The following is a 12,334-nucleotide window of genomic DNA, read 5'->3' as shown; positions in this document are numbered from 1 at the left end:
CAATTTATGACTCGATCGGTACTCACTAACTTGGCCTAGCTCACGAACCGATCACAATATGATGACATCACCGCGTGATGACGTCCAGAATGCGTGAGGAAGTAAATGATTTGGAGCCGCAGTCATGTCATCGCCTGTGTGGAACCATTACGACGTTTCGAGAAATTGCAACAAAAAGTTGCAATTTGCAGTGTATGTTCCAAAGAAATCTCACGTGGAGGAGTCTTGTCCAAATCGTTTAATACGACGAACCTGATTCGACAAGCCACCGCGAGACGTAGGCCGAATACGAAAAACTGGCAACTGCAAAGGCAAAGGTTAGTAACGTGACTCTCACTCAGCAGTCCATTATAGAAGCTCTGAAAGAACACAAACTTTACACACCAGACAGCAAGAAAGCCAAGGTTATAACCACGAAGATAATTGAATTTGTATTAGAGGTCGACCGATATTGGATTTTCCGATAATGATAACTAAGGTGGTCAGTACCTACCGATAACGATTAATTACAGAGTTTTTTTAATGGTTTATTTCAAATAGAAAAAAACCGCACAAAGTAAATTAGCAATGAAGTGTATTACATCAATAAACACGTTGCTTGAACCACTAAACTGTATTGTACTTTTAAATAAATCACATAAATATTAACTACATTAATAAATATTCAACTCCAGTGTATGATTTAAACAAAATTATAAGTAGGTGATTTCTAAAATTTTTATAATTTAAAACATTCTTGGCACCAAACTAGCAGAATGACGGATCTATTGTAATATTTTACAATATATACTGTCATGTTCACATGCGTGTTTGTTTACATCAAAACGAATGTCATTAATATTAGCCATTCGTGCTGTCTCTGTCATCTGTTTTCTATTTCGGAGGTGGATCTCACGCACACGCATGCACACGACGCACACACACAATACTCACAAATGCCTATCCATAGTTACAATAATAAAATTTAAACATTTCTGCGTGTATTTTTGTCACCATGTTTTAACTTCTTAAGCTAACGTTAATAGGCTACTAATGTTAGCGCGCTCTCAGTTCTGTTGGCAAAAATACATACTGCTGTTCCCCATTAAATGCAGCATATAGTCAATAAATTAATTACTTTTTAACATCATGTTTACTAGGGCTGTGCAAAAATATTAATACATGTAACTATCGCAATCTTTTTTTTTTAATAGCGTATCGATAGTGATACCTCTACTATCGATATTTTTTTTTAAATCATGTCATAAACATATGGCCAAAAGTAAGTGGAAGTGAGCATGGCGAAAAATATAAGAACGCTTGGAGCTCTCAGAGCTGATGTGTGGGTGTGCTCTGGTTTTCAAAATAAGTAACGGAGTAATGAGTTATATAAAATAATGCTGTTTGTAGGCTTCGCAAGTCATGACACAAGTCACTTGGCTACTGCCGTGCATTAGACAAAAAGTTTATTAAGAAAAGTAACAATGACATTTATTGTGCTTTCTCAGATGTGACACCAGCACATTTACAGCATGGAGGAACCAGGGGTTTTAAACTGCCCATGTTCAGTGTTTTAACTGTAATGCACCACAACAGCCAAATGAATTGCGTGACCCACCTTATTCCCCTGTGCTACCCACTTGAGTGGCGCAATCCACAGTTTGAGAAACCAAACCTCTGATCTAAAGGTCTATGCATCGCACATCATGGCTATTCTGCAGAGGTAAGGGATGTTTTTACACTCATCCTTACAGAAAATCCCCGGTGGTGCATAGCATGTTGTATTTCTAGCTCTACTTTTTACATTTTCTATTTAAAGTATTGCAATATATCGCAAATGTGTATCGTATCGAAATACATAGCAATATATTGTATCGTGACCCATCTATCGTGATATGTATCGTATCAGGAGGCACTTGCCAATACACAGCCCTAATGTTTACCGCAACTGGCTCTACCTTGTCATCGTGAAACTTTTAAACCCCCATCTGATGTATTCCGCTCTGTGCAGACTGTGGTCTCGCGTCTACAAACTATAAACTGTATAGCTCCAAACCAAACAGGCTGTCAGTTTTATTTCCACCTCTAAAGGTCTGTTTTACACTATACTAGGAACTCTCCACCTGCGTATCACAGTAGAGCTTTCCCTGCTGTCTGGATCAAATGCAACCAGGAAAATTTATCTGTGGGGATTATTGCCGATAGTTCAAATTATCGTTATCGTGCAGATTAATAGGCAAAAACGATGAATCGGTCGACCTCTAATTTGTATGCATTGATAATCAGCCGCTGTCAGTCACAGAAGACATTGGATTTAAACGTTTTATTGGGCATCTTGAACCACGATATCAATTGCAACAGCGCAAATATTTTACCGATTTAGCTCTCCCGGAGTTATATCAAAATGTTTACAGCCACATACACAGTCTGCTGCACGAAAATGTGACTGCTGTGAGTTTAACAACTGACATTTAGAGCTCTAGCGTATCACCTATGTCCATGTTAAGTTTGACAGCGCAGTGGATAACTCAAAACTTTTAAAAGGGGCAAGTGGTTCTCCACTCCCAAGAATTTCCTGGCTACACAATGCCGAGGCTTTAGTCGCTAAATACAAATACATGTTGCAGGCTTGGGTAGGGATGTAACGATTCACCGTGAGCCGGTTGAAAATCGGTTATAATGAGTGACGATTCAATTCAGTTGAGGCTTGAACTGAATCGCAATACATTCTTTGAACAGCAGGGGCCGCTATTTTCACTGCAAACCTAAACGTGGATGCTGATATTTCTTAAATGCAAAAAAATCCAAGAAAAGCACAGACAGTATTAGTTTGTTTATATTAAAGAGACTTTTTCTATTATTAATTTGTTATAAAATCGCAGTTTACTTTTGTTATTTGAAATAAAACATTATTTTATTATGCAAAGAAACGTAAAGCATTTAAGAAATAATGCAAGGGAAGTTGTTCATTTCTAATTTGTTTCAACTCATTTTTTAAAAAATAAATCGTGAGTAAATCGTGAATAAATCGCATCGTGAGATCAGAATCGTGAATCGCATCGCATCGTGAGCTGAGTGAATCGTTACATCCCTAGGCTTGGGACATACCTCAAGAGAAAGTGCATGTCGTACTACGCGATAATGCAAGGAACATAGCAAAGGCCATGAGAGACTGCATGGCACATACTTTGCATTTATGTGCCGGCGCATTGTTGGGCATTTTAAGCATTCGCCCCAAGCATACTCGCGCTTAGGAGATATTCAAAAACAACTTGGCCAGTCTCCTAAAAGGTTGCAACAGCAAGTTGACACGATGGAGTAGTACATACTATATGCTCAACTCTCTGCTGGAACACAAACATGCTTTAATGGCATACACAGCTGATTATGACATCCCGACTCTCAATGCAACACAGTGGAAATTAATTGAAAATATGGTTTCCATACTTGCACCTTTTGAAGAGTTGACCAAAGAGATCAGCTCATTAAAATCATCTGCGGCTGATGTCATCCCATCTATCAGTGCCCTGAAGCACCTCCTTGAGAGAGAATCCGACTCAGACCATGGAGTAAAAACATCGAAACATCCAACATTGATAGGGAACCTGTTTATATTGTTGCTACGGTCCTTGATCCCAGGTAAGTCTTAATTAATTTTTAAGATATAATGTATTTCATATAGTACGTGACCCTGTGAAATCCAGGCTAAAATTTCAATCTAATAAGATCGCATGAGATATCGAACATCAACGTTTTTTTTTTATAATTTCCCTGTGATTTTAATCTTTGACATGGTCTTACTCAGTCAATATTAAAGATATCAAAGTTATATTTTATTTATAACGATGGTTATTTTTCCTTCTCAAACCAAGGTACAAGGATAGATATTTTGATGATCAAACCAAACCAGAGGCACACAGCACCTGTGTGACAGCACCTGAGATAAATCTGTACATCTCTGTGCCTGTCATCCCACGATCTGCAGAACTCCTGGTGTATTGGGAGAGGAATAAAGGCCGGTTCCCAGCTTTGGCAGAGGCAGCACAAGTTTACCTTAGTGCTCCATCGACGAGTGTTGATAATGAAAGGCTATTGAGTACAGCCGCACACATTTGGATTAAAAGAGGAATACACGGTCTTCCCAAAATGCAGAAAAACTAATATTCATTAAAAAAACTTGCCTTACCTAATTAAGTAGGAAGGGCTACTCAACAGCTTGACAATCACTTAATTATATTTCTGTTAGTTTTTTGTATCAGACTACTCCATTTTGTTCTTTTTTGAGTATAAATGATTCTATTTATTTTCTCCTCCTCAGTCTTTTATTGGACAATGTTTAATTAAACCTAATGAGTTACATCAGACTTCGCCATTTTGGAGTTTAAATGTTTCTGTTTACTTTGTTCTCACTGTAACAGTGGGCAATGTTTAATTGAACCTTGAGTTACATCAGTCTACTCAAATTTGCTCTTTTAGGAGTTCAAATGTTTTTTTATCAATTAATTTTGTCTACAGACATGAACACCAGCTTATAACACCAGTCATATACTGTACTCTCATTGTTTGTACATATATTCATATGTCATCGTTATACTTGTTGTCTATCTTCCTACTGTATACATATGATATAGCCAGAAGATAAATATAAATAAATAATAAATCTGATTATTAGAACTTAATTTGATATCTTTAGTACATTTTCATAATTTGCCTACATTGTAAGTAAGGTTAGCATTTAAATGAACTGTAATAAATAAATTAATTAAATAAATCTAAGAAAAATGAGGTATAAGATATAAAATTAAAATAGGGGATTGTTACCGTTAAATATATCTTTACCGTGAAATTAAACTATTCATTCTGTGAAACAGATTTTTGGTCATTCCGCCCACCCCTAGTACTCGGTATCGGCTGCAAAAATTCTGATCGGAGCATCCCTATAAATTACATTTCATGGAGTGTGTAATATTGCCGTGTGTGAATGTAAGCAGTCTGCCAAGTTTTAAAGGTGAATGAATAACAAAGTTATTGGCTTGGAAAAAAGGGAGTCGACTCTGAATCAGGCAAACGAGTCGTGCCCTAGTCCGATTTGCGAACCGCCGCGGATTTACGTCACTACATATAGTCCCAGGACTGCCCACGAAAACTTCACTCTTCTCCCCCAAACACTGTAGCTCGTGAGCCTCGTTCGTGGAAGACCAATCATAGCAGACTAGACCATCTGACCAATTAGATCAGAGTAGGCTGGCGGAAAGATGGGGATTAAATGGATGATTCGCCGAACTAATCATTTGAGAGTCAGTCAAGAAGTAAGGCAAGAATAACCGCCTATTATAACAAAATAATAGTGTTTTTACACCTTGTATGTACGTAAACTTGTTGTTGGACACTACATAAACCAAAATAGGAACATAAAATCTAGGAATATTTACTCTATAAAAACCAGAAGATCATGTTCAGTATGACACTGTACAATATCATCCGAACAGAAGAATGTTGACTAATTTTATTTATATCCATTAGGCTTGTTGCGATAGTCGGTGTCACAGGTGATACACGATGTCCACCCGCCTACCGATTACATCAATTGTCCACTGCGGCACCGACCCACCGTCATTTTTTATTTTTATAGTAATGAATCACTTAGTTTAGTTAAAGATCAGACTGTGCATCTGAACGCGGCTGCTGAATTCAGCGTAAGCGGAACAAGTGTCGCAGCAAAGATCAGCAGCAGGAGTTAGATTTTATTCATCATCTGAGGAGAGTGAAGTGCTGACTGACCAGACGATGACGGAGGCTTTTTTTCTGGCAAAGAACGTGTAGTAGAATATCAAGAGCCGGTTAAGTTTAAAAAAAAATTTGTTCTAATTTTCAAAAGCCGGTTCTTTGCCATTTATTTAACAAAGTTTTTTGTTTCTTATTCCTTTCTTATTTATTTATTTAACAAATGTTTTTCGTTTTGTATTCCCTTCTTATTAGTTTCTTATTTATTTGTTGAACAATGTGTGCCGTGATTACTCATTTTGTTAATATAGGCAACTTATCTAACGTAAATGTTTTTATTTTCGTTTCTTATTGATTTTTTGCTTGATGTGTGCTGTGATTAGGGCTGCACGATATATCGAAAAAGTATTGTTATCTCGATAATAGTATATGCGATATCCATATCGCAGAGAGTTGCGATAAATTAAATTTGTTTCATGTGTCAATCAATTGTGTGTTGCATGCTCAGATTGTCCAAATTGGACCAATCAGAAGGGGCATTACTATCTTTATACCCGCCAAGTAGGTGCTATTATACTATTGGCTAGACCGCGGGCCCAAAGGTGAACCTAGCGGCACAAAGCAGAGATCGGACAATAAATATGGCAGGAATAGAGATGAGCGAGGAAAATGACAGTGACGAACTTGTGCCTAAAGAGAACGGTACGTTACGTCTGAAATATGGCAATATTTTGCTTGGCTCGACATTAACGCTTGTCCGGGAGAAGTGAATATTTTGTATTGGCAAGTGAGAGAGAATTTTACTTGCCCGACCGGACAAGTACCTTGAAAACAAATTCATAACAACAGTGCGACATATATGTACAGTAGAATAATACGAATATGTGTATCAGACAGAGCTGCGTGTATGTGTGAAGTGCGATTGTCGTGGTTGCGCTTGTTTGTGTGTAACAATAACCAATAGTGCACTGCACTGAGTCCATGTAACGTACGTTAATTAGATACGAACGCGGAATCCTGTTATTTCAATGTCATCTGGCTGTTCTGCGTGTCTGAGTGAATTATGTGCACAGTTTAACATTCAACACGGGTGATGGTCGAGGATTTATCTGCGTCTGCATTGTATGATGATATGAACACATGAACTTCATCTCTAGAGTTGTTCTGAGAGTTTATTTTAGGGGCGCTTTACTGTTTGAGTGAAGCTATTGGCAAACACACAAAAACTTGAGCCTTCCCAGAAAACCCATCAAAATAAAAGTCCTGTTGAATTGAACACACACTGTAGTGTTAGTCTAAATGTTTGCCTCTTCCTCGATAGTTTTTTTTAACCTGAATTAGATTTAATTACATCAGAAGAATATCTATTACCTGTTTATTTCAGTATGATAATTACTTGTATAAAAATACCTAATAAAAATAGTATTTCTCTAGGAAATGTTATATCGCAAGAAATATCGTTATCGCAATATTCAACAACAAAATCGCATATCTTCTCAATATCGTACAGCCCTAGCTGTGATTATTCGTTTTGTAAGGTCTGTATGCAAATGTCATTGTACTTTTTTATAGTTTTGTGTGTTTTTTTTAAGAAAGGTATTGAACCCACCATTAATTCAAGCAATTGCCGTTCCCGAATTGCCGCCATTTTAAAACTTAAAGTAAAAGGCCGCATCTTCGACCACCCCACAGCAAACCCCCCACCCACGGTGTCCCCGGTACAACTGGTGTTTTTGCACATCGATTAACCGGTGGGAAAATTTCATCACCGCAACATTTAATCCTCTCAATTTTTAAGGCATACAAACGAAGTATTTAAAGCGTCTCCTTTTAGGAGTTATTTGCATAACATCAGGCAACACGACACTTGCAACTTATGTTTGTAGCTAGAGTGCAATGCCTGGATGTCATGCACACGTGAAAAACATCCTGTCAAATATAGTGGTGAGATGCTGGAAAATTCTTGTGTCTGATCCATTGTACAAATCAGATTTTGATTCTTCCAAGTACATTAATCATTTACTTAAATGAGAATGCATAAATACAGATCCATAATGGACAAACACTAAGATAACAGACTAAGACAAAAATTTCAGTCTAAGGTCAAATCAGGTTCAGTTCGGATGACATAAGCTGCCACTCCTGGATGCTTTGCGGAACGGTTTTCAGAAAAATAGTCATTCGTTTCAGCAAATTCAATTAAGCCCAACCTGGAGAGCAACATTAGTCCCGGCAGGCTAGCACTAGCTCAGATTGTGGAGTCAGAGAAACACTGTGGCTTTTTACAGAGTAGGTACATAGTCTGAACATGGCTGACAGAGAAGCTTTTCATCAGGAATAAACAGCCTCCAGACTGACTCTAGCAAATACACAAGTGGAAGCCCTCAAAACACAGATGAAAGACAGCCAGATGTCCAAACAAGCTATCGCCAGTGTCGGAGAAAGCCTGACAATGTCCTTCATTTCTGTACAGAGTGAATTTTTTTATCTGGTAAAGGTCCTGTAACTCAAGTGGATGGAGATGAATAATTTGTTCCTGCAGGTTCACGCTGTGAGAACACTGTGTTTATCATCAAGGCCAAAAGTGAAGTTAAACAACATGCAACAAATGCCAAACTTAATCATAAATTGCAACTCTTGACTAAAATAATCGTCAGTTAAATTACCACATGCTTTCCCAACAAAGGCTCTAGACTGAATATGTAGTTTCATGAGCCCACAATCAATGCATTAAATTCTGACATCATTTACTCACCCTCATGTCATTCCAAACAAACACAACAGCCAAAGTATGAAAAGATTACTTGACGTGATAAACGATAGTTACACAGTATACTTAATGCGAATAAATTTGTTTAATTAGTTATAATCCATTACAAAGAAAAACGTGGCTGATAATTGTATTGAAAATCGTTGTTATTCAGTGATAGTATACCACTTAGGCCTGGAATGCACGAGCACCTCGGCCAGTCTCACAGCACTCACTTGTGTTTACATCCAATCACAGTCCTCATTCTTTACCTTCATCACTACAACAGTAGCTAGGTTTTTGAGAGCCTTTTATGTGATGTGTAGCATTTCCAACAACAAATATGTATCAAAAAGTAAATGTGGCATACCCTAGCCCAAGCTTCCTGAGCCAGGTGCTGAGCCTGTCTCCCAAAACCCTAACGAATTGCAATATGGACAACACTTTTATGCATTAATGGCGCGTCCAACATTACTTTGCAGTATTTTGAGCATCATATGTGCAGTCGCCCATGTTTGTGGCTAACCACAGTGCTCGTTCAACCAACAGGTAGATAGGCCTCACTAACAGGTCTTCTCAGAATCATGTCACCTCAACCAAGCTGTGTGCCCATTGTCAGCTAGAAAAAATGAAAAACACTCATGACTTCTTGAGAGTTGAACCGAGATAGTTTTCAAACACGTGCTTAACTTACCTACTGTAAACGAGACAGTCCATGTGATTTATTTCTTTATCCGATCTGTGTCGTCTGTAATCCTCCCATAAATCTTTGATAGCGGTAACGGATAGTATAAAGACCACAGGGGCGATAGCCAACTCTGGTTGAAAAGCATTGACCACAGGCACAAAATTCAGCAAGGCTATGAAAACAAAATACACGTTGGCAAAACGGTGGAACTGCTCGAAGAGGTTCTTCGGTAGAAAAGAAAGCAGAGTGTATTTTGTGGTTTTGATCTTATTGTTTGCATAGTGTCTATTGGGGTTATCCGATCCTTTGGTGTGGTCATACAAAATGTTGGCGTGTACGATCCTTGTTTTGCTCTCCTTTTTGCTTTTCCTTCGCTTGTGCTTTTTTACTTTGGTACTTTTGGCTTCTCCAGACTCTCCAATCTCTCGCGCCATACTTCGCCCAAAACTCGCCAAACTTTTGTCTCTCTTCCTTCAGCAAATAAAAGATGGTTTCTATGTAATCATGTTGATCCTCCTTAATGACGAGGGACTGTATGAAATGGTCTTCACCCCGTTTTGTCTTCCTCACCCATCGCATCAACTCTCTCCTTTTCGCTCGTTAAACCGCTGGAAAGTTTTACAGCGGCATCTTTTACTCCCTCAGCATATGAAGATGCTTTAAGACAGGGTAGATATATAGCTCACACGATAACCCTGTACTATATTCGTATTTCTGTTTAAAGCCTATCCACATGATCACAAATGCAGTATTTTACGCAGACTGTGTTAAGTGAACGAGCCAATCACGAGAAGGTAAGAGCGCAACGTCATGTGACGCATTAAATCCCCGCCTATTTAACAAAGAAACCACTTTAACTGGAAGTGCCACGCGTTACCAGTGAGGAAAAAGTGTATTTTGACATTGCAGGGTTATGAAATAGGCCTACACTTTTACTTAAAATTAATATATACTTTGCATTTATATTGTTTAAATAAAACCAATCATCCGTTTTTTGGTACAAGCACGTTACAAATGTAATACAAAAGACCAATTTGAACATGTATGGTCCAATATACAATAAATGCACTATGTTAGGAACAGTAACGGTAAATTGGGTAGGTTATAAACTGTTATAATATGTAGGTTATAATCCTTCGTAAATAACCTTCAATCTGTGTAAAACTGGTTACAACCACTATCAAATAACTTTCAAAGCAATTTCTTGATGGTACCCAAATAAATCCTGATAATGTGTTGTTTATATTGTGGTTTTACTTTGATATTATTCTCTTTGAAGGTTTTTTCTTTATTAGCATTCTAGCTCAGACTTTGTCTGTAGTGATAAACACAATTTAGAGCATTGTTTACCACTGTCATGGAGTTCAAAGTTAATTTGTATTCTGTAAAGTAATTATTTTTCGAAATGGTATCTTGTTTACGAGTGAACATCCCTTAGTATTTTAGGAGTAGGATTTATGAGACATCCCCACAAATCCATCAAGGACCATTAAATGGACCACACCAAAAACAAAAAATCTGTTGAATTAAAAATTAAAACGATAAACGTTCCATAGCACATTGATCATGCTAAATATAGCCTACACCCTTGTTTGGTAGAGATTCACGTGCCTGCTGTTTATATTACCTCCACAAACAAGTTCATTAGCTTTGCGGTGACTCAGGAGCCTGCAATTAGGTAAAAGCAAACGTGCCGCCTTGTGCGGTTTATTAAACTCCCAGATCTATTTTCCCTTGTTATCTATTATTTAAAAAAGAACATCTGTCCTACTACTTTGCAGTAACTGTTTATATCATGTTGACAAATATTGAGTGGTTTGAGGAATGAAATAAAAATGTTGGTCTTTCATGGCATAAAGGCAGTGGATTGAGAAATATATGAATTGTATAATGTTATGGCTGAAACTAAGGATGTATTGTTTGGCAATTCTTTTTTACAGGAACAAGTTGGTAATTGTACCAGCTCTGCGATGTGAACGGGAAGAACTGGTTCAAATTTCCATTCAGGATGTTTTCTCTTTCTTCTGTTGTTGTGCCCTTATATAGGTCTGTGCATATATACTGCTGTATCTATAAATTTTAAGGAATTGATGTGATTGTAATTGTAATTGTAATTGATGGCTATCACTATGGATTTGCAATGCATTTGTGTTTTTTGCATTTGATAAAAATGTTGAGCATGGGTCACTTTGTTGCATTGTCTCTTCTCTTTAATATCAGCTGGTGTAAATGAGGATTTTTTTCTGCAGGATTATGACACATTGTGATTTATATGTCTGCTTACAAAGTCACACATTTTAAACTTCTGTATTAGAAGGCCATTTCAGTACACCATTGTTTGCCTTTGTAAACTTAAGTTCAGTGCAGGCCCGGGGCTGGCTAGACTGGGGGGACAATTGTTCTGGTATAGTTCTGCATAATTTTCACTTTTCTGTGAATAAACAGAAAGATCATTATTTAATAGATGATACAAATAAAAAATATTGAATGCGTTATTTTTTAATCGTCAGCTGGACATTTTGGGAGGGGTCCAAGGAAAACCTGGGGAAAATGCCCCCCAGACCTGGCCCTGGTGAGTGCTTAATATACTATCTTCTAAAATAGCTGGCTTGTAATGGAAAAGATCAGATTGTTATTTTGGACATTCTTTTTCTGACACTAAATTGTTTTAAAGATGGATGGACGAATTTCAAATTCACTAATATGCCATTACAAATGTGTAAGCAAATGGTTTCTTTACTCAATTTGTCTTATCTCAATAAAGATGCAGTAATGTTTATGATGAAAAACAAATTATATTAAACTTCATTCAAGTTGTAAGAAATTACAAGGCGTTTGTGTGAATTGTACTTTGGACAGATATTCTGTGTATTCCAAATAATACATCTGAATTCCTTAGTCTGACTCATTATAAAATAAATACGGGGAAAGCTTAATTAAAACAGCAATGAAACTTGACTGGTATGTCCCAAGATTTTTTTTGAGGGAGAGGCTCACAGTTTTCGATCATCTGGGAAAACCTTAACATTTCGGGCCTTTAATGCCTGGAATTGCTCCCTGTCTCATTACTGTTTTTCAGCCCATTGTTTGGTTCCATGCTGCAATGTCTCGGGTCTGGATCTCTTTGACCATCCATTACACTGAAATTGAATTGTTCCCCAATGCCAAGAGGAGTCCAATTAACCATTATTTTT

General features: G+C 37.5%; 1 protein-coding gene across 1 annotated transcript in view; it reads right to left on the bottom strand.

The window, feature by feature from the left end:
- The window catches only part of atp10a (ATPase phospholipid transporting 10A), an 88,920-nt gene extending 79,102 nt beyond the window's left edge, over positions 1-9,818 (bottom strand). Inside the window, exon 1 of the mRNA XM_057338212.1 lies at positions 9,147-9,818. Coding sequence (XP_057194195.1) covers positions 9,147-9,574 — 428 coding nt within the window. The 5' untranslated portion in view covers positions 9,575-9,818. The remainder of the gene's footprint in view (positions 1-9,146) is intronic.
- Positions 9,819-12,334: the final 2,516 nt, after the last annotated feature.

Source organism: Triplophysa rosa, linkage group LG7, assembly GCF_024868665.1.
Source record: "Triplophysa rosa linkage group LG7, Trosa_1v2, whole genome shotgun sequence".
Lineage (NCBI taxonomy): Eukaryota > Metazoa > Chordata > Actinopteri > Cypriniformes > Nemacheilidae > Triplophysa > Triplophysa rosa.
Note: the sequence above shows the minus strand (reverse complement) of the source record. Positions and strands in the feature narration are given on the sequence as shown.